Source organism: Heterodontus francisci, chromosome 42 (assembly GCF_036365525.1).
Source record: "Heterodontus francisci isolate sHetFra1 chromosome 42, sHetFra1.hap1, whole genome shotgun sequence".
NCBI lineage: Eukaryota > Metazoa > Chordata > Chondrichthyes > Heterodontiformes > Heterodontidae > Heterodontus > Heterodontus francisci.
Window position 1 is genome coordinate 9,802,172 of NC_090412.1, and position 23,895 is coordinate 9,826,066.

The 23,895-nt window shown below is 39.6% G+C and overlaps 1 protein-coding gene across 1 annotated transcript in view; it reads right to left on the reverse strand.

The window, feature by feature from the left end:
- Nucleotides 1–23,895, reverse strand: part of polr3a (polymerase (RNA) III (DNA directed) polypeptide A) — a 68,718-nt gene that overhangs the window by 27,293 nt on the left and 17,530 nt on the right. The window contains exons 7-17 of the mRNA XM_068020531.1: nt 20,655–20,817; nt 19,088–19,224; nt 18,903–19,006; nt 17,618–17,759; nt 16,949–17,089; nt 14,027–14,096; nt 12,184–12,311; nt 10,631–10,769; nt 5,834–5,998; nt 1,646–1,818; nt 485–596 (exon numbers count right to left, since the gene is read on the reverse strand). Coding sequence (XP_067876632.1) covers nt 485–596; nt 1,646–1,818; nt 5,834–5,998; nt 10,631–10,769; nt 12,184–12,311; nt 14,027–14,096; nt 16,949–17,089; nt 17,618–17,759; nt 18,903–19,006; nt 19,088–19,224; nt 20,655–20,817 — 1,474 coding nt within the window. The remainder of the gene's footprint in view (nt 1–484; nt 597–1,645; nt 1,819–5,833; nt 5,999–10,630; nt 10,770–12,183; nt 12,312–14,026; nt 14,097–16,948; nt 17,090–17,617; nt 17,760–18,902; nt 19,007–19,087; nt 19,225–20,654; nt 20,818–23,895) is intronic.

Consider the following 23,895-nt stretch of genomic DNA (forward strand, 5'->3'; position numbering starts at 1 on the left):
TTTTAGTTTAAACTGTGCTATTTGTTGTTCTTCCTTGGTGCCATATTGAAAAATGTGGGATCCTGGCTGGACATTTGGGTATTTATACTAGTGGGTGATTAGAATGTTCTGTCTGTGGTCTGAAAGTTAAGGTCGACTTTTGCACAAGATATCGGGAAATTCAAGGGTTTTTGGCCTATAGTCATGCATCACCTTTACACAAGATCGACTTTTACACAGGATGTATGGTATATGGAGTGCAGAAAAGAAATGCACGAATATGCAACTACTTAAACATCAGAATGATTTCCACTGTGGAGACCAATTAAAAAAATGATAATGTTCTATTCTCCTGTTTAGTAAATAGGTTAAGTACCCGAGGTTTTTTTTTTTGCTAAGCAGCCACTCCGTGTCCTTTTGAATACGTCATCCCTACAAAATAGCTGTCCACCCACACACCAGTGATTGCATTTGCAATTTAACGATGACTAAATTGTCAAGTTACCTTTTGAACCACAGAGGGCCATAATGAGGGGGCTGTTGCTCTTGTCCAGCTCCCGAAGGCAGGCACTGCCAGCATGGTCTCTAATTACGGACAGCTCCTTAAGGATCAAGGCCTGAAAGTAGTGAAAATACCATGTTGAATCTGTTCAGGCAAAATGTTTGCAGACATATTTTGCTTTCTTCATTAATTAACCGTAGAACTGAAAAAGAAGTTATTCTAAAAACCAAATGTAGAACATAATGATCTGGGATATTTTTATGTTTTTACATGATTTTATGTAGATGTGACAAATATGTTTTATAAATTGGATCAGCAGTAGCACTAACAGAAGCCCATTGTCAAGTTTTGTACTCAAGGTAATCAAATTATTAATCTTTTGAAAAATACTGATATTTTGTTAACTTTGGCTCTTGCTATTCAGATGAAAGTTTGTGGTTACAATTGCTGCCAAGTATCAAATAGACTATTAGATAGGCAGCAGACAACAGTCATCCACTCGAGGGTTAAAAATGGTTACCTGATGGACATTTTTATTATCAAATTGGCCTGCTTTAACATTCAACGATATTTACCCATCTAAACCATGCGGTCCCCATTTGAGAATGAGGCATGCACGAAGCTTAATATGTGAATACAACTTTAACAGTGCACAACCAACTTAAGAGTTCTTACTACTCTTCACATTTTTCATATTACAGAATTAGCTTCTTTTTTTAAAAAAACTTTACTCATGACTGCTCAAACTACCAATGTCCATGAACGTCACAAAAATTTTTCAGAAGGTGCAATCACAGATTGATATCACTGTCAGTTTCAGTTTGAGATGAAGTGAGCCATTTTTCATTCAATATTGAATTTTCACAGCGAATTTAAAGAATGCATGTTTTTAGGCTTTGCAAAAATAATTGATTAATTTGAAGTGTTGGAGATTAGTTTCTGGCTAACATATTTCTTCATTACACATTACAGCCATTCTGTACTACACTGCAAGCACAGGATTTATTTTGTAATTTAACTGAAAGGAATACTCTGTATACCTTGCAAGAACCAAATGCATTTGTTCTTTTGAGAAAAGATGAGCTAATTATTTATGAAATTGACAAACGGATGTAATGTCAAATGTACATTTCTCACACACTGGAAGGATAAACCAGCCCTTACTTCTAATGTTTCTTCTGCTGTACATCCAGGTTGTTGCTGAAGTTTGCCAGTGTTGAGTGCTTCAATGAATTCATCACACTTCTTATAGCCAGCATCAAGTAGTTCCTGCTTGGCTTTCAATAGCCCCTTACCTGGTGTTACGTCGCCAATGCCAATAGAAAAACCTCGATTGGCTAGAGTTTGAAAAAAAAGACAAACACGGAAAATTAAACCTTAAAAGTAAAATATGACACATCCAAAAACTCAAAAGAACATGTCAAAAGTAATGTCTGGATCAAGATAACGTTGCTGGCAACTTCCACCATTTATATTGATTTTAGAAAAGGATTATAAATTCATATACTTCAACACAATCTAGTAATTAATTGTGATGATCATAGTATAACTGTTAACCCTTCAGTATGCCTGCCATGTCCCCACTGCAGATATCCAACATACAGATAAAAAATAAAAACCTCAACAGCGTGCATTTTAAACAAAACATTTCAAGGGATGAATTTCAAAGTAGTAATCTCATTTTAGGTGCATTATAAAGTAATTACAGTTTAGTCATGGAGTATACAAATGTCATGTGAACCACTGGAAGAGGTTGCTGTTTTTTAATCATTTCCGAGTATCAGCTGTTCTCTATTACATTTCAAAACTGCAGCTGGAAAAATAGTTTAAACAGGGACTTTGTAAAAAGATTGCACTAAGGTTTATAATGTTGGAAACAGTTCATGGTCTTCATTCTGAAAACCATCTCCTTGCAATCTAAAACTGAGTGCTGCTAGTCATGCAGTTCTATATTCCAGACATGGGCGGCACAGTGGTTAGCACCGCAGCCTCACAGCTCCAGCGATCCGAGTTCAATTCTGGGTGCTGCCTGCGTCTCCCTGTGTCTGCGTGGGTTTTCGCCGGGTGCTCTGGTTTCCTCCCACCACCAAAGATTTGCAGTTGATAGGTAAATTGGCCATTATAAATTGCCCCTAGTAGAGGTAGGTGGTAGGGGAATATAGGGACAGGTGGGGATGTTGTAGGAATATGGGATTAGTGTAGGATTAGTATAAATGGGTGGTTGATGGTCGGCACAGACTCGGTGGGCCGAAGGGCCTGTTTCAGTGCTGTATCAATAAAAAAATAAAAAATAAAATAAAAAAAAACAAAGTGAAGATAAGCAATGCTGTCCCCAAGGTTATTATTCATATGTTTCTAAAGCAAGGGTCGCCGATATTTTCTTTAGTGAGAACTACTTCTGATAAATGATAAATATCCTGAGGCACAAACATATAAAGAAAAAAAATGGATAAATAAATGCAAACTAAATATGTAGCTATTATAATTACATAATAATATATTTAATATGAAGGAAAACTGGTCTTAACTTTATTTCAATGTGATACTTGACACTGCACACTGTCCACCAGTGCTGCAAAATTTAGCTAGTAACCGAGGGGGTATCCCTGATGGAGTCGTTCAGATGCTTGTCAGTCAATCAGGTTTGAAATTTCAGCATCCATGATTTGAGTGTACCCTCCAGGTACAGACTCTTTCCCAAGTCTGGCTGCTTCCTCCAGGTAGAGAGTTATCTGAGGACGCGCTCCCCTGAGCCTTGCCAAGAAACAACGTGTCTAATTGGTTGGTCGTGACACGAGTGGACGCAAGGTCTGTTGTGATTGGTTGGGGCAGCTGCAGCAGTGCTCAGTGGGAGCCAATTAGAATCAAAGTAAGTGGCGCAAGGAGAATGTCAAGTGCGGTGTCCAGGCCAGGTACGTGTCAAATAGCAGAGACACATGAAATAATCTTCATTATACAGTGGGGTATGTTGTAATATACAACTAACAGAGTCTACATCTGCTTACATGTAGTTTTTTCCTTTTACAAAAGATAACTTTTCTTTTTAAGTGAAATTTTTCAAAGTTTTATGCGATCCACTCAAATGCCGACAACAAGCTACCTGTAGCTCACGATCAACAAGTTGGCAACCTCTATTCTAAAACTTTAACACCACATGTTCAATGCGACTGTATGTAATTCAGGGAAGTAAATACCCCAATTTGCTGCTACGCAACAGATTGTTGGATATTAAATTTAAAGGGAAGGTTTTAAGTGAAATAATTTAACGCAGAAGCAGAAAAATCAAAGGACAATGAGATAAAATTGGAGCAGAATTAAACATACACAGAAACAGCAGAAAATAAGTGACTTTTGAACAAGTTTTTAAAATGGGTAAAATAGTTTTGATGTTGCCTGGTGTATACACTCAACATAAAATATCACAAGCTTCTCTGTTTTACAGAATCTCAGGGCACTGATTCTAACTTCATTAATCTCAGAATTTTATTGAGAAACCACTTGAACATCTTGTGTGGTGTATCCTCTTAGAAATATCTAATCATCCCCTTGAAACTAATAGTTTTATCTTTCGTAAATGATAAATTCCAAAACCAATGCTGAGTAAACGCAGGCCTAATAAGGCTGAACTATGGTTACAGCACTGTTACGACCGAGGCGGGAGCAATGCACTGTCAATTTAGTCCCATCACTCCACAGGTTGCAGCATATCAAAGTTTTCCCACCCAACTGGAAAACAGCCAAATTAAACTCTAGTAACCCCCAGAATAAAACAGACAAAACCAGGTATCTTTAAGACAACGACTAATTAACTAAATCTTAAACACTATTAAGATAAACCTATGTCTAAAGACCTTATAACTTCTTATTTTAACTTAACTCCCCCATTCACACAAAAAAAGCACGGTTAACCGGTTTCTTTTTTAAAATGTTTTTAAAATTAGCTGTTTCTTAACAATAAATAAATAAGTCTTTGTGGGTTACGTTCCTGATGGATGTGGTATTCTAATGTGAAAATCAAATGCCACTCAAATTCTTCATGTGGATTTGATGAAATATTCTATTCTTGATAGGCATTCAAAACACTTCGGCTGCAGCAGGCATCAAACAGCTCCTTTGACGGCGAGCACAGCAATAGTCAACTTGAATTTTAAAACCGACAGTTTCTTGGTCGAAACATTACTTCAGCAATACAAACGGTCTCTTAAAAGGGTTATTTCCTCCTTAGACAATTAACTCGGCCTGCAGCTCCTTGATGAATTTTTGCTGAGAGAAAATAGACAGCTCCTCAGCAGCACACTTTTGCTGGAGTGTCTCAAACCTGGTTTCAGCATTTTTTTTCCACACAATTAAGTAGAAATATTATACCCTGTGACCTCTCTCTCTCTCCTGCTGTCGCCTAGGTAACAAAATGCAGCTGGCACACTGTGCCTCAGAAATCCAAAAGCTTTTCTCCCTGTCTTAAAGGTACACTGTTTTTAAACAGTGTCTTAAAGGTGCACAGTTTTAATCAGAGAAGAAAATAAACATGGTTCCGTGGTATACTGATATGGTTCATATGGCAGAAAAAGTGAAAGATACCCTGACTGCACTTTATTCCAACCCCTTTAACGTGCTATATTCCAATCTCATTTAGATTTGAATCCCTCAAAAATAAGACTTAGTTGAAAACAAATTAAGTTATTGTAACATTTAAAAAGAAAAATAAGGCTTGGGTTTCCCAACATTTATTTAGTTACTGTAAAATACTAACAGGAAACTTCAAAATAACCTGCAAGAATATATCTATTCCATATATTTAACTATTTAAATGTATTTAACTATAATTAAAAATGATATACCTATCCTTTCTGTCTAATTAGCCTGATCAGAGAAATGGTCAAAATTCACTGATTGGTGCTTGGTTAATGTGAACCATTCCGATCTGAACACTGGCCCAACAACATGGCACTATAAAAGCAAATTATTGGAAACCATTTTAACCAATTTTCAGCCCCTTTGTTAGTTCCCTGTTTGCCCTCTGCTAACCTTCCACTTGGGCATTTTCCCCAGTCACACAACCTTTATTCCTCCTCAGCCTTCTTCCTCAATGTTTCTGCTCTACTGCACTCCCTCACTTCTCCCAGCATTGTAGCCTGTAGCAACAAGACTTTTTTCAGCTGTTACAAAATAAATCAGTTTGCTGTTCATACAGTTGCTATGGGACTAGTTGTGCAATATTTATGGCAGTGAATTAGCAACCCAGAGATTGTGAGGTCAAATCCAACTATGGTAAGTTGTAAAATATCCCAAGAACAAAACAAAATGTCCTCAAGGTAAATATATTTATTTAGACAACAGCAAGTTACAACTTACACAGATAGACAGGAGCCAGGCGAGCAAGACGAGACATAGCATCTGCAGCCGCCATCTGTCCCCAGTCTCTCAGCAGGATGTAGAAGATGTTGTTCTTGGAACCTGATCCCAGAGTTCCTTTATCGAGGCTCCCAGCCATCAGCTCACTGTTCTGGATTACAACGACTATAAGATGACAAAAAGCAATTATGCAAGGAGATTAAAACACAGAATGCATTTGCTTATATGGACAGAGATAACCCTGTGTGAAAGGGATGGGAGAAATGTTGTAACTGTGCTTACATCACTCTGACCTGTGGTGAATAGTTTCTGGACATGGAGAAATCAGAGTGAAAACAACAATCTACATTTCTACTAGTAGATCACTAAAGTTTCAACTCATTTTCTATGGCTACAAAGACACTTCAATATTATTCAAGACATATGATGAGTGTTTGTATCATTTGAACACTCATTGTCTACCATGTCTATAATATTTTCTACATCATCTAACAATCATGTGTACATATATGATTCTATGAACATTTGAGGCCATCTGGATAATCCCCATGTGAGAGGATCACTGTGATCTGGCTTTCTAACTAGCATGGTAAATTCTATGTCAACTACCAAGGAAACATTTAACATTTCTGTGAACGTGTACAAATATTCAGTGATCAAAGTCACTGAATTTTATTTGAATTTGCCCATAGGACTTACTCTGCTCCAAGTTATTTTTTATTGACTGTCAGCAATAGCTTCATATGACCCCCACCCCCAACCTCCATCCACAAACATGACAGAAATTCTGAAGAGACAGACTTTGAATAAACCCTTCATTAGTGTTATTTAAAACATTCTATTAGAAACAGAAAGTGACCGCCAAAATTATAGTCTTCCATTTACCAGGCAACTGTGGTTGACTTTTTTCAAGCACCCACCACGTTGCTGGCTGCTAGAAATCATTTGTTACAACTTGCATTTATAGAGGACCTTTAATGTAGAGAAATGCCCCAAGGTGTTTCACAGAAGCATTAAGTCAAAGGAGGAGATATTGGGAAAAGTGATGAAAATTTTGCCTAAAGAGGAATGTTTAAGAAGGGTCTTAAAGGAGAGACAGGTGAGAAGTTTAGGGAGGAAATTCCATAGTTTATGGTCTAAGTGGTAGGGTGCACAAGAGGCCAAAGTGGAGGATTGTAACTCTGGAGCAGGGCAGATAGAGGAAAGGGAGGGGGGGGTGGGGGGGGGGGGGCGGGTGGTGTGGCGAAGCTATGAAAGGATTTGAATTTTAAATTGGAGGTGTTGGGAGACCAGGAACCAATACAGATTTGCGAGCACAGAGTGATAGGTGAGGTGGGACTTGGTGTAGATTAGGTTAAGGGCAACAGTATATGGAGTTTGGAGCAGTGGTCGAAGACAGTAGTGCATCCAGGACTGGATGTCAGTCTAGCAGGTTGACAACAAAGAGACAAAGGACAGGTACAGAGAGGTAGTGCTGAATGTCGTCAGTGCACATGGGAAACCTGACACCTTGGCTTCTTAAGATGACGCTGAAAGGTAGCATGCAGATGAGGAATAGAAGGGGACCAAGGACAGATCTTTAGAGGTCTCCAGAAGTAATGTTTCAAGAGTGGGATGGGAAGCCATTGCTGGAGATGCTCTGACTACAACTGGATAAGAGTGGAACCAAGCAAGGGCAGTCCACAAGGCTGGACAATGAAAAAGAATCGTGATGCCAAGCGTATCAAAAGCTGCATGCAGAGGGATCTGGAACAAGGGTTGGCTCCCTTTTATATCAGGAGAGCCTTTTTAAAAAAAAAAATTACCTAAAATAAATTAATTTGGGAGCCGCAAGTTAAAAGTTCGGCATTTCTAAACCAAATATATGGTAAATTGCTAAGTGTCTCTGGTAAAGCGTGCAATTTGCTTATATAAAATACATGCATTGAACCATACTAATTTAATGGAAAAAACAGCATGTTTCCACTTGATAAAAATAGCACATTCAGAATAATTTACCATCTCAGTTATATTAGAAACAATAATGGTTGCAACTATAAAACCCGTTCCCCAAACCAAAGGCATTATCTATAACCATGGTGTAACTATACCATGAGAACAGGTTTATTATGATGTACGATGATGTTTTTGATTAAAATAATCATTTGAAATCGTGAAGTGAAACTTAATGTTTAGCCATGCTATCCGCACAATAAAAACACAGCTGACTTTTCTTGACAATTTTTTTTAGGCTTTTTTCATGATAATGCGATCCAACTAGAAAAGGTTGGGAGCCACAAATGAGATGTTAAAGAGCTGCATGCAGCTTCAGAGCCACAGGTTGTCGACTCATGTCCAGAAGGAGAAGGAATATTGCACCATGGTCAAAGTCACAGAGAATACCATCTGTGACTTTGATAAGTGCTGTTTCAGTGCTGTGGTAAGGCAGAAACTGGATTGGAGAGATTCAAACATGACGTTGTGTGAAAGATGGGCATGGATTTGGGCTAAAGGATTTTAGGAGAGAGAGAAGTTGGAGATTCTGTTTTTATTCGTTCGTGGGATGTGGGCGTCGCTGGCCAAGCCAGCATTTATTGCCCATCCCATCTGTGGGAGAGTAACTTGCAAGAACAGTGGGGCCAAAGGAAGCAGTAATTGGACAAGTAAAGAAACAAAAGATATGCCTGGAGGCAGCGTGTCTAGGCACATCTTTTGTTTCTTTATTTGTCTTATTACCACTCCCGTTGGCCTTGCAACATGAAACCTTTTGTCATTTAATCTCTCCTGCCCTCCACCCTATCACAGATCTTCCATTTTGTTCTTCCCACTCTAACCCCTTCACTTACTCAAAACCTATTACATTTCTAACTTTCCCCAGTTCTGATAAAAAGTCAGACATGAAACGTTAACTCTACTTCTCTCTCCACAGATGCTGCCTGACCTGCTGAGTATTTCCAGCATTTTCTGTTTTTATTTCAGATTTCCAGCATCTGCAGTATTTTGCTTTTGTATTAGAGATCCATTTCCAGAGTTGCAGTGTAATGTTAAGAGATCCATACTGATAAGACAGGAGTAGTTTTTGTAGTAAATCTTACAGGAAACGGCACCGATACAGTCATTGTTTGAACTTTTCTTTCAACAGGATTTGCTCAAGAATCCTCACTCTTCACAGTATTCTAAGTTTACATTCACAATAATATATGATGAAACATTGTACATTTGATTTCATTATGCTTCCAAGAATGCACTGATGAGGTTTCCTGGCACAGATGAACATGCATGGGGAAATGCAAGTTTTAAAGTTCAAGCAATTTGTAAAGTGGTTGAAAATTTTATTGTAAAATGAAAAAAAAGTTGTCCAGGAGGATCCTAATTAGCTGTCACACTAAACCAGAACGCCATAGTGGACAATAGAAATTAGTGGATAAATGGGAGCTGTACAGAACAGCCAAAGATTTGCAAAAAAAAAGCTTTGAGAGGCATATATATGAGTTTCCTCTGCTCCTACGATCACTAAGTTCCTCACAGTGATCTTGGCACTCAAGCATTCTTTCCTTCTAATCAACTGTTGCCACTGCCTCCAAATTTTTTTTCATGGTTCCTCTTGCATTGTTTCTTTTGTTCTAGAAGGGGTGCAGCAATGGTTCACTACATTGATTCCTGGGATGAGAGGGTTGCCTTATGATGAGATATTAAGTAGAATGGGCCTATATTCTCTAGAGTTTAGAAGAATCAGAGGTGATCTCATTGAAATGTATAAAATTCTTAAGAGGGCTTGACAGGGTTGCTGCAGAGAGGCTGTTTGCCCCGGCTGGAGAGCCTCGAACTAGGTCATAGCCTCAGGATAAGGGTTGGCCATTTAGGACTGAGATGAGGTGAAATTTCTTCACTCGAGAGTTGTGAATCTTTGAGCTTCCACAGCCCTGTGGGGTGGAGAGTTCTAGTCGTTGAGTGTATTCAAAACAGAGATTCATAGGCAGTTGGGCACTAAGGGAATCAAGAAATATGGGGACAGGACAGGAAAGTGGAGTTGAGGTAGAAGATTAGCCATGATTTTACTGAATGGCAGAGCAGCCATGTGGCCTACTCCTGCTCCTATTTCTTATGTGCTTGTCAAATCTTTTCTCTATTGAATAACTCAGCAAAAAAAATTGAAAAGAAACAGTAGAAAAGGAGAGCCATATACAAGAGACTCTTCTTCAGCTAGCCAGTGTGCACCTTTACCTCACTGTTCCCTACAGTATAGTCAGGTCTCCTGATACCTATAGTAATTCTGGAAAATGAGGTAAAGCATAAATAATCATGTACCACTGGATAGAAGATTCAATTATATAATTAATCCCATTTTACAGAACATAAAAACTCATCTAAATGCCAAAGACCTCAGGCAGCCAAAATTTGAATATAAACATATGCCAAAACTGACCCTTGTTTTATTCTCATTCCAGTCTGCACGACGTTAAATCTGTGTCAAATTTGGAACAATTAGTATTAGGAACAAAAACGCTTACCCTATAAAATCATTTCCAACAAAAATTATTGCTCATCTTGTTTCAAACACTATTTTATATGAATTGTTTTTAAATGGTGAGCAGTAACTGGGGATTCACTTGTGCTCCTATAAATAGGAAGAGACTGAAACTGTGGTTGTTGGGCGAGGAGGTGCAATATTTGTAATGTGCATCACTGTAAATAAATGCTTATAAAAGTGTGAAACGATTGGCTCAGGTTCTATCTTTCACCACCTGGCTTTCTGGAATATAACATAGTTATGATTTAAAGGTTTTTGTTTAAGGTGCAAATTTTTATATGACTTACAGGAGTCATTGTGGCAGAGGTCTTCACCTTTTCCACAGTACTGCTTGCCCTTGGTGCGCAGGTTTGCATTAATAGTAGAGTCTTTGTTTGGTTTGAGAATGAGGCTAAAAATTTGCTTCCCTGTCCATAGTGTCACGGGCTGTAAAGAAGACATTATGGCATTATCTTGCACTTTAGCATCGATCATGCTCAGAAATTGCAATTGTATATTGCTTTGTAAATCCATACTCTCAGTCACAAATTTGAAGTATGGATTTACAAAGCAATATACAATTGCAATTCTTTCTCCATAACAGTTGCAAGGAACAGTCACCATTAAGCTATCAATTATACACTTTATCCCATGGATGGAATTAAATAACTCGCAAGCAATATGGATTTGACCTGTCAAAAATTAGGAACCTGTTTATCCCACATCTGTTATCAAATAAAATCTAAGAACCAATGATATATTAACTGTAAATTTGTATACAATTTTAAATGGGCAGTTATCAGCAATGAGGACATTCAAGTTGCCTGATCCTTTATATGAGGCAACTTTAATGCGGTTCAGTGGTTTAGTTATCAATTTAAGAACCACATGATTACTGACTGTTTTGAGATAAGGTATGGCCCACCCACAAAAGTCAATAATTTTCTATGGGGCAAGGGTGGGGGTGGGAGGGGATTTTAACCTTCCCCATTTGGTTGAGACTGAGCACCTGGGCCCTAATTCACACATGCCAATTGGGTTATGATGACACCCAATAGCTATTTAACTCCTATTTAAGCTCGGAAGCCCAGGGCTTTCCTGCCATGTGAAGGCCAGTTTGAAGAGAATCAAAAAGCTGAAGTGATCAAGCTTTTTTTTTTAAAAAAAACTGTTTTTTACTTTCCTCCATGCCCCACAAAAAATAGGCTTCCTTATCCCTGACTCCCCACCTTACCTACCCCAAAACCCCTTTCCCAAGTACCAGCGAGCACTCGAAGGCTGCCCAATTTTCCTAGAGGTCGGCAGTCACTTTTCACCCATGGCGGCCTGTTAATCAGGCCCAGTGCCTACAATTGCCATGGCCACATACTGAAACTCAGGCACCTGTACAAACCAGCAGTTTTGGGATGGCAACCCACTGACTGTTAAAACCCTGCCTCAGCCCCAAATTTCCAATTTAGTGACATCCTGATTATGAACGGTAAGATCTCATGACAATGTGGATGCACAGAGAAATGAAATGGGAAGCATGTAAACCTCAATGACTAAAAACTTGTATCTGTGTAAAGGTTTTATCCAGTCTTGTGATAAACCAAAAAAGATTAAACTATAGGAGAATATAAACACTGTTCAGTAAAAACAGACCCAAATTAACTGTTGTGAATCAAGTTCGTTCCATAGCTTGCACAACCCCCATTAGTGGAACACTACCATAAAGTATATCGAACATATGCCGCACAAAATTGGCCACCTTAAAATCTGTGAAATAATAACATTCCTGCCCAAGTTCCCATTCTACTTAATTTCAGCATAAAATGACAAATCTAATTTCAGTTTTTCAAAATAGATTGAACTATATCACCTTCAGAATTGCAGGAGGCGGAAGACTAATTTTGATTCGCTCATCCTTGCCTGAAAGAATGGAGGCAACGATCTGACAGCTCTTCGCTCTGTCAAAGAAAGTGTCTTTCCTGGTAAGCAGATAGGCACCTGTACAACCAAAAATGAAATATCTTCTAATAAAAAGGGTATCTTCTCAGTAGCCATGTACAATGCCATGTGGTATATATGTAAAAATCAGCATACAAATTGCTACATCACACTGAATATAGTCATAGAGGGCAATTTCAAAATTTCTGATGTCCTTATATATTTCCAAGTGCTGAATTCCTGATCTCAATTGTAGGAGAAGCCAAGCATTTCCCATACAGAAAGGGTGGGAAGGGGAGCAGAACATTAACTGGTCTCAATGTCCTGCTACCCTCAAACTGGCAACTAGCACTGACTAAGGACTGGGAATAAGAAAGCAGATTTTTTTAAAATTAAAACATTGTTTCAGACCACTTCTATATTTAATTCCAGATCAAATCTTCAACACAATAGTTTGTACATTTGCTCACTAAACAAAATGTGAATAGGTTGCCAAGTTTGAAGATTTTTAATAGGAACTTACTCTGTCAATTTTATCAAAACAAATGTAGATCATGTTATTGATATTGATACAACTTGTGGTTAACCAGTAGCACAACTGCAATCTCACTCTCTTCCTCATTAACTAGATAACTAAGTGAACAGGTCGGTTTTCAAAAAAAAACAATCCAATACAGCAATTCTTCACAATGAGGATTCAATTGTCAAGAATCAAACATTTCAATGCTACTACGAATATATGTTAAATTAAATACCAATATAAAGTTTAGCAATATGTTAAGCAATAAATTGAAAAAAATTATTGGGGCTATCAGCAACAACTGTTCTGATGAAAGGCCATTGACCCTGAAATGTTAAGTCTTTCTCTCGCCTCATATGCTGCCTGACCTGCTGAGTATTTTCAGCATTTTCTGTTTTAATTAAGTTGTGAAGTCTATGCAAATCCAAGTAAATAATCAGTTAGATGTACAGTTCATCTGATCTAATTGCTAGTAAGTTTGTAAAGAATGTAAATTCCAGTTGATTCACAAGGGGGGAGGGGGGGGGGGGGGGTTGGATGGTGGCGTGCGGGCGGCATAAAATTGAGCGGGAGGCTTTCCCACCCCGCTCCCGTCTCAGGTCAACTTTACTGTGGTCAGGCGGGTGGGGGGCTGGGACCAATTAATGGCCCTCGCCCACCTCCATGGCCATGGCAAGTGAGTGTGCTGGGGACGTGAAAGGCCGCCCAGCGATAGCTGCCGGACTTGCTGTGTGCCAGGGTGGGGGGGTGCCATGGCAGTCGGGCACAGGGTGCCTGATTGAGGGCCGCCACCTCCTCCCAACCCATCCCGGGGACCCAATTACACCCCCCCTCCCCCAAACGACAACCCTTGCCTCACCGCCACGACCGATCACCACCACCCCCCACCCCACCCCTCCCAAGCCAGGCAAGCCCAACCTACTTGAAGTCCTGGCTCCATAGCTTCAGCTGGGCTGCGGTCCCAGCTGTGCCACCGGGAGCGGTGCCAGCCAGCTGATTATCCAGCAACTCACTGAGGCGGGACCTCCTCCCTCAAGCGGGTGGAAGTCCCACCCCGGGACATTTAAAGCCCGGAGACCCATAAAATGTGGGTTGGATCTCCGAGCTAGGCGGAAGCGGGTTTGCCACCGTCTTTTATGCCGGTGGCGAAGTCCTGCCGGCCTACGGTAAAATTCAGTTCAAGGTCTTTGTGCATAGTATTTTCACTAAAATAAAATCCCAAACATTGACATAAAAATGCTCAACTCTACCTCACCTGTTAGAAAGTCCTGGATTGCAGCAATTAGCGGTTCCCCATTTCTAGGAGTTACCAAGTTGGCTTTTGTCTAAAAGGGAAAAGAAAAGGAATCACGTAGTGATAACTAATTCAATTGTAACCGCTACTGCTTTTCTATATAATGCTTTTGTATTTATCCAATGCAACAGAGAATGAGACATCGTTATTGAAATGAATCTGGTAAATTAGATCTAGTCAAATAAAGTTCAGGTATAACAAGACAGCTTGGATAAACAATCTCTATCAGAATGCAAGGTGCAAACCAAAAAAAAAAAGGCTGGATTATCAATCTCTTGGTTACAATCATGACATAGAGGAAGCTGCCTTACAAGGTTCAGGGCATTTGAACTACCTGGGCTTTTCATTCCTCTGTTGGACCCTAGCATCATACGAACATTCGAATTAGGAGCAGGAGTAGGCCACTTGGCCCTTCGAGTCTGCTCCACCATTCAATATCATGGCTGATTTGATTGTAATCTCAACTCCATATTCCCACTTACCTCCAATAACCTTTCACCTCCTTGCTCATCAAGAATCTATCCACCTCTACCTTCAAAATATTCAAAGACTCTGCTTCCACTGCCTTTTGAGGAAGAGAGTTCCTTAGATTCACGATCCTGAGAAAAAAATTCTCATCTCTGTCTTAAAAGGACGACTCCTTATTTTTAAATAATGACCCCTAGTTCTAGATTCTCCCACTAGAGGAAACATCCTTCCCACATCCACCCTGTCAAGACCCATCAGAATCTTATGTTTCAATCATGTCGCCTCTTACTCGTCTAAGATACGGAAATAGGGAGAAGATGGCACAGCAGATACAAGCCTAGCCTGTCCAACCTTTCCTCTTAAGACAACCCGCTCATTCCAGCTATTAGTCTAGGAAACCTTCTCTGAACTGCTTCCAACACATTTACATCCTTCCTTAAATAAGGAGACCAATGCTGAACACAGTACTCCAGATGTGGTCTCACCAATGCCCTATATAACTGAAGCATAACCTCCCTACTTTGGCATTCAATTCTCCTTGCAATAAACGATAACATTCTATTGGCTTTCCTAATTACCTGCTGAACCTGCATGCTAACCTTTTGCGATTCATGCACTAGGACACCCAGATCCCTCTGCATCTCAGAGCTCTGCAATCTCTCACCATTTAGATAATATGCTTCTTTTTTATTCTTCCTGCCAAAATGGACAATTTCACATTTTTCCCACATTATACTCCATTTGCCAGATCTTTGTTTACTCACTTAACCTATTTATATCCCTTTTTTATTTATTTATTTAGAGATACAGCACTGAAACAGGCCCTTCGGCCCACCGAGTCTGTGCCGACCAACAACCACCCATTTATGCTAACCCTACAGTAATCCCATATTCCCTACCTACACTAGGGGCAATTTATAACAGCCAATTTACCTATCATCTGCAAGTCTTTGGATATGGGAGGAAACCGGAGCACCCGGAGAAAACCCACGCAGACACAGGGAGAACTTGCAAACTCCGCACAGGCAGTACCCAGAATCGAACCCGGGTCCCTGGAGCTGTGAGGCTGCGGTGCTAACCACTGCGCCGCCCCATATTTTGTAGCCTCATATCCACTTCACAACTTACTTTCCTACCCAACTTTGTGTCAGCAGCAAATTTAGAAACCATACCTTCGGTCCCTTCATCCAGGTTATTTATATGAACTGTAAAAGGTTGAGGCCCCAGCACTGATCTCTGTGGCACACCACTTGTTACATCTTGCCAATCAGGAAATGACCCAATTATGCCTACTCTCTGTTGCCTGTTAGTGAGCCAATCTTCTATTCATGCCAATATGTTACCCCTTATACCATGAGCTTTCATTTTCCGCAATAACCTTTGATGTGGCACCTTATCAAATGCCTTGTGGAAATCTAAGTACAGTACATTCACCGGTTCCCCATTATCAGTACATGCTACATCTTTAAAGAACTCCAATAAATTGGTTAAACATGATTTCCCTTTCACAAAACCATGTTGACTCTGCCTGATTACCTTGAATTTTTCTAAGAGCCCTGCAATAACATTTTTAATCATAGCGTCTAACATTTTCCCAAAGACAGATGTTAAGCTAACTGGCCTGTAGTTTTCTGCTTTCTGTCTCCCTCCCTTTTTGAGTACGTTGCTTGGTATTTATCAACTTCCAATTGGTAAATACCGAGCAGAGTGCTCGCCTAGTGTTTTAGACAACATCTTTCCCAGAAATACCAAAAACAGATCAAGAACTCATTCATTCCATTTACTCTTTGAGGGACCATGCTGTGCACAAATTAGCCGAGTTTGCCTACATAACAGCAGTAATCACACTTCAAAAGTAATTAATTCATCGTGGGCACCTTAGGATCTCGAGGACATCGTAACATGGTACAAAGGTTCCTCCTTTAAGTTTCCATTTCAATATTCATAGCCACAAATGTGGCAACCTTAAAATACGTATCAAATTACTGTTGCTAGCATCCTGGTAATTGATCTGGAGCATTTTCTCCTATTACGAAAGTAAGGCTAACTGATTTAGAATACCATGGTTCATGGCTTACTCTTGTATGGAATATAAGGGTTCATTCACTATGCCTAGTCCTCTGGCATAGCTCCTGGATTAATGAACATCTTAAATGCAATAACCTGAGCCTCCTTATTTCCTGAAGATTTTATCGTGTAGGTCATCTAATCCAGGTGCCTTGCACATGTTTAATTCCTCAAGTTTTGTAATAGGTTTGTTTTATTAATTCTGATATCTTATTAAACCTTTGAGAGCAGTGAAGAACAACTGGCTTCAGTAAAATAGCTTTAGTAAATAAAATATTGGTGCCATTCTTGTTGAGCATCAAAGTATTGCTGCTAAAGAATACATGAATGTAATCAAACTGCACTTACGCCCATCAGAACAATTGCTTCAGCCTTGGCTTCCTCAGTTTGAGGAAGATGAAGATTCATTTCATCACCATCAAAATCTGCATTATAGGGTGTGCAGACACACTCATTGAACCTGAAGGTTCTGTGTGGTTTCACCTTGGCCTGAAATTTATAGCAATACAAAAAAGAAAAAAAATGAAGCTAAATTTCCTTTTCTTATTTCTTGGCAGACTTGACATTTTACAGAAGTTATTACTGATCCTGGTTATAATTTGACAATACATGGTTAACTATTAGATGTTAGAAGATTGTCATACAAGTCAGAGGTGAGAATTGAGGGGAGCAAGAGGAAAGAGAGAAAGGGTGGAATAAATTGTACAAATTCTATTTCTGCAAGTCACAGACTGCATTTGGAGCTAAATATATACCCCGCTTTTTAAAAAACTTTCGCACGCCTCACAGAATGCCAAAAACCATTAAGAGCACAAAATGTTAGCAGGGTGTTGAAGAACACATTAGTTTAAATATTTTTTTTTTAATACAGTGTTGTACCATACAGGCTGATGTACAAAATCTATTCGAGTTATTTTTACGTACTCCAAATATATGGTGCAACTGAAAAGACCAATGTAAAGCAATTTGTTTATATAACCTAGGTTATGAATGATGCATGTATTACAAAACACTTACTATATGGGCCATGATGCTCAGCTTGTGCAAGGACGGTTGTCTATTGAACAGCACTATATCTCCATCAATTAGATGTCGCTCCACAATGTCACCATATTTCAGTTCCTGTGCCATCTTCTCCCTATTTCCATATCTTAGAAACCTTTATTTCAAGAGTCAAAAATTAGGCGGTGCATGTACATAATTTCCTTTTTGTATATGTTTATGTTGTCTCAGTAATTTGTGCTCTCATGCAATCAAAATTTTTGGTACAACCATTGGGTAGCTGTTAAAACACTAGCAAACAGCAAGGTGCACTTGAATGTACAGTAGTAGCCCATAACCAATTCAATCACAATACAGTGGTTTGTAGAAAATCTCACTCGGTAAACTCTAGCTTCAAAGGAAAGCTTCACATCGCTTAACCACACAATCACTCCAGTCAGATCAGTGGAAGTGCTAAAAATGGCAATTTGTCCAAAAAATACTTTATGCATACCTCTAAAAATAATTGCTTGTGATGGTTAGCTCACAGAAAATAGTCCAGTCACATTAAGATAAGAGCATGACAGTTACATGGCCAATATATACTGGCTTAAATTAATCTGTTGAACAGTCACACCTTTAGTCAATATGCAAAGTTCTAGAACAGATGGTCAACTTGCAATGTCATTTTTCTACACTTTCACCTATACATTAAAAAGGAACATGAAACTTTTTTGATATAAAGTCACATATCTGTTTAATTATACAATCTGCATTTCAGCTGATGCTTGCAGATTGTACTCAAGGCAGTATATAAATATGATAGAGTGACTTTGTTTTCTCTGTGGGACGGACTGCATCTTTTTAAGCTGTTTTCTCCCTTTACTGTGTACCAATCATGGATCACTGGACGCATGTTGTGCTGCTCCCACCCCTTTCCAAAGCCACTCTAAAAACGTGCACATATCTACAGAGGATGGCCTGGCAGAGCTCCCTTCCAGCAGAAAACATCTGGACCTTCACTCAACACTACCGCCGGATGGCACAGCTGAGATAGGCAGTAGTTTGTTGGGTTAGCAAGGGCAAGATGCTGCAACCTAACAGTTTCTGGCTCCAATGTACTTCAAAAACTGCACTCTTTACAGAAAAGACAGCTGAAGGAATTGGAAAAAGCAAAGTACCAACTTCATCAAGCTTAAAGTCTCCATTCTCCATAATTATTGAAAGAAAACAAGCTAGAATTAAGATTTAAAATTGGGATGGGAAAAATACAAACAGAGATCCTTCAGCTCTAAAACAAAATTCAAAACGAAATGATCACCTCTTCAAATTTGTGTGCCGCTGCTGAATAAAGTTAGCTCCTGGATGTACTTCAGGTCCGTTGCGCACAAGTTTCCGCATGAATTCCAGGTTGGCTTTTGTTACCTAATGTAAAACAAAATCTCAGTTAATGCGCTTCAACAGACACTTTCTAATAAAGAAAAAATATCCTTAAAGGGAACTCACCCTTTCGGGATAAGTCAGGATCTTTGCCACATGCACTGGAACAGCTACTTCATCTATACGCAGATTAGGATCAGGAGAGATTACAGTTCTGCTAGAAAAATCCACTCTTTTTCCAGACAAGTTTCCTCGAAATCGACCTAAAGTTTTATTTTGAATAAAGAGGTACCACTTAGTATGAAAAATTCTTTACTGTTATGATGACTATGGTGTAGTGTCATTTTTGAGGGTCTTATAACCCAACAGCTTTTTCAGTCTGACAGAACCCAATAAGTGATCTTCCTGAGTACAATGTTGTTTTGTCTGAACCTCTGAACTTGTATAATTAGCAGTTCTGTTTTTTTGGAGTGAACAGGGCAAGGACAGAAATTAAGACAGACTGGAATTTGATGAAGGTTTAGAGATCTTAATGTGAGACAACAGAGCACAAGAAATGTTAGCCAAGGTAGTTAGAAATTCATTACGGAAATGAAATCAAAACACAACCAACCTTTTACTAAAAAATTCATTTCACACCTAACTAAAATTTTCCTGCCTCTTAACCACCCAGTTATTCAAAGGAATAGAGAGGAGATGATGCATTTTTATGGTACCAGAATTTGGAATTAACTACCCAATTTCTTAAGATTTTCCTGGCCTCATTGGTTTCTGTTGTATCGGAATGCTGCGTAACTCCATTAATTATGGAGATGCTCTTTAACGTGTCTATTTTATTCAGCCATAGGAAAGCAGGTCTACACATTTGTTTTGTATAAATAACTAAGTTTTCCTCTATTTATTTCATGCCAGATAACTTTCCTGGCTGAGGACAAATAGGTGACATGCTCCCCAAGTCTCTGATAATGTCATTAGATGTTTGGCAAAAATGGTTTGGGTGATCTAGCCTCTGGTTTTTCCTTTCTTAATGGGAAACAGATGCTCTCTGCTTGCTTCTCTTCTGTGGCATGGTTGAAACTGAAAGTGCAGCGTGATGAATTATGTTGTACCATCCTTACGCATTTCTTTTTTTCAGAAGTAGGGCACAATTTTTTTTAAAAACTCGTGAAGTGGCATTAAGATTTCACAAAGCTACATCAAATCACAGAATAACTGTAGACTAAATATCTCAATTTTGATAAATGGGTCGAGTTAGGAAAATAAATTAATTTGAAATGTTAGCTACTGCTTCTTGACGGGGAAAGGCATCACCCATTGAGGTGCTCAGCATCACACTCCTCCCCCAAAAATCAAAGCTTAAGGGAAACTTTACACTGTTAATGAATAAAAGATAACTTTAAATTTAACAAAAACTATTGACAAATTTACATGATCTGTGATATATGATTACCCTTTGCAATGTTATATGAATCAAGCTAAATTTTCAAAAATTACAGCCCTTGCTGCCCCACAGAGAAGCCCAATACCTAGAAATGATTTACATAACCCTCGCCATCACGAGGTAGCACTGAATCAAATTACTTTGAGACCAAAAAAAGTCACGTGAACGTGAAATTTTGTTTCATTCTTTTTGGAAATAGAGCCTTTAACTTTTTAAACAGAAAGACGTTCACTAGATTTTTAAGAAACCTACCCTGTTTTCCTTTCAGCCTCTGCACAAAGCCCCTGGTCCATTTCTTGGGTGCCATGTTGAGAGGAATGCCAGAAAGCTCACTATTGATGTAAAGTGCACATTGTAATTGTAGGAAGTCCCAGTCTTCCATGATCATTTGAGTCTTTGCTCCAGACATTCGATGCTGAGGAAACAGAGAGTTCATGATCCAAATTTGGCGCTGATGTGGAGAGCTGCTGATGGGTTTTGAACTGAAGTTTACAAATGGACTATACAGCAACAGTTCATTATGTTAAAGGACAATTCCATTTCCCTCTTTTTTATAATCTTCACAAAGCCAAGATTAAAGTACGTTTGATCTAACCACTTTCAACTCAATTCCACTGTAGAATCCCAATATAGAAAACTACTTTACTGCTTCTGTCCAATTCACTAAATCTATCTGTGCCTCCCTCAGATTACGGGCTGAATTTTAACAGCGCGTTGCGCTGTGTGGAGGCATGCTGAGAGCGCGGCGGTCTTCCGACATGCAGGTGCCGTCGCACAGCCCTCGTGATATTCCGCGCGGGGGCTGATTTAAATAGAGGGGGCGGAGCGGCTGCCACGTCCCTGGCAACAGCATCCAGCACTACTGCGCAGGTGCCATTTTTGAAGGGCTTCAAGCCCTTCAGTAACATTTCATTATTTAAAGGTCCCAGTCTCCGGGAAATAACATTTTATTTCCACTCTAAATCCCATCTCCACCCCACCCCCCCCCCCCCCCCCCGCCACAAAGGGTAATTTATATACAAATTGCCATAGTAAACTCTCTTTGATAACCCAAACTCCCCCCCCAACCAAATATTTGTTCCCTTTGACCCTCAACCCCTTCCCACTATCCTCACAACCAATAAAAATTGTTTACCCCACTCCCCCACCCTGAAAATTTTATTCCTCCCGCATCACCACCAGGTTCTCGCCTCGGAACTCTGTATGGAATTCCAAAGGGGTGCGAGGTGCGATCGGCGGTCGTAAAATCGGCGTGGGATGGCCGCCATCAGCAGGTAGGTTCATTTAAATCTAATTTGTGTTATTTTGAATATCTAGATGAAGGCCCGGAGCCGCACCAAGGTCCCCCTGCCGCCGGTAATATGCGGCGAGCCCTTCTCGACATAGGGGGTCGAGGCAGGCCTCCCCTCACAAATTTTTACGGGCCCCTCAGCCGCGACCCACAGCGTTGAGGGGCTGGTAAAATTCAGCTCCATCTTTCTCTTGATTTTTCTCTCTGTATTTTTCTCAAACTGGTCTTTTGCACATTGCCTGCGCTGATCCAGATTCTGCTCCACGTCCACCAGTCACCATAACTGCCTTCTTCCAACTTTGAAACATGGCTCTCCTCTGTCCCTACCCTTCTCCCATCACTGCAGCCATGCTAATCCATGTAGTTATCATCGACCTTTCTAATGCTGTTCTTAGCTGGACTCCTCCCTTCCACCTACCATAAATTATAACTTGTTCAGAATGTTGCCACCTCTACGCTCACCCACACAAAGCCCTAAACTTCCATCACCTTGACAGGCTCCATTAGCTCCCTATTCTCCATTCTTTAAGCCAATAGCTCTGCTCCTAACCCTTTGCTTTTCTGATGCTGGCCTCCTCCTCCTTCATTCCACCATTGATGGCCACTCTTTCAGACACCATGCCCCTACACTCAAACTCCCTCCCAAAATTCATATTCCAAACTTTCTCTCTCATTGCTTTCTTTTCATCGATCCCTTAATTCCATTCCACCTGTTTTTCTCTCTTGCTCAGTTGCATACTTTTCTTCACTCTGTAAAGCAGTCCAAGACATATTTTGACATCAGTAACACTACAAAAATGCTAGTAGCTATATCTGTTTACTTAGAACTTATTTATTCCTCATGCTTTTTCCTTATTTAAAATTTTATCTTTCTTCTGTATATTCCCTCTTCTGTATATTACCCAAATGTTTGAGATAGCCATACAGTTCTTTACTGATGCATCGCTTATCCTTTTTAAAGCCTGTGGTGTAGAGCAAGATGGAAGTCACTGTGTACGAGGTCAGAGGAGAGTACTGGGATCAGATGGAGGAAAGGTGTCTTGGAGATGCTAAAACACACTTGAATGAGACAAAACATTAAAGCTGGGCAGGACTGAGGTTCTGGGGCCAAGACAAAGCAGGTGCTAGAATTTGGAAATGGAGAGTGACACCATGCCACAGAATTGGCTTTGGGGGCAGCTACAGTGTATCTGTTGGGCTAGGGAGTAAGAATTTCCTTGCAGGAAGGAAGCTTAGTGAGAAAGTAGAAAGACTATATAGGAGCAGAAAGTCTTTTTTAAATACATATTTGTACAAAAAAAAATTAAAAATACATTCCTAATATCCATTTCACATATACTGGTCTATTATTTTAAACCAGTGCAAGTATCGAATATAATGTTAAAATGCAGAAAGTAAAACCACAACGGCCACAAGATGGTGTCCATGTACTTTGTTGAGAACAAGCCTGAAATGCTTGCATTTATACATCATACTGGGTAGTTAATGACTTGAAACTGCTGTAATTATCCATGGCATATGTCCCAACAATACTTCACTATCATGTGTCTATCTTTTGTACTATACACAAACATTAAAATTTCCATGTAAAATAAAAAACATAGGTAATGTTTAGGGAAGGGGAGATAACCAAAGATACAATAGTGCTTTCCTTTCCATCAACCTGATACCAATCAACTTTGGAACACCAGACTTCTCCAGGGGGTATTGCCCTGAATCAGAATTAAATGCTGAAGGGACTTTCATTGCTATGACATGGGTTCAACTCCAGCACATACTAATGGTATTCAAGTCTGGTCAGTCTCAAACCTGTTCATCGCACACATTGTTCCTTGGAATACAACCTTCCCCGATTAACCACCAACTGCAACCTGAAATAGATAAACCCGGTAGGAGGGCTTCTTTGAAGATAGAAATGGCAAAACAGCTACAGTTGTTGGGGGGGGGATGCTAATCCAACTTAGGTCAAAAACTGAGTAAAAGTCAGTTTCATTTTGCATTTGGACATGCTTGATACAGATACTTTTTTTTTTTTAATGCCCAAAACCTTGCATTTTCAAGCACCTTCATGTGGACACTAAATTACCCCCAATAATCAATTTAACATGAGCACATTTCCAGTAGCGTTACACCAAGTCAGGAGATGTGTGTTTTACAAGTCTGGAGCGTTACATTAGAGCACAATGTTGTTATTCTGCAGCT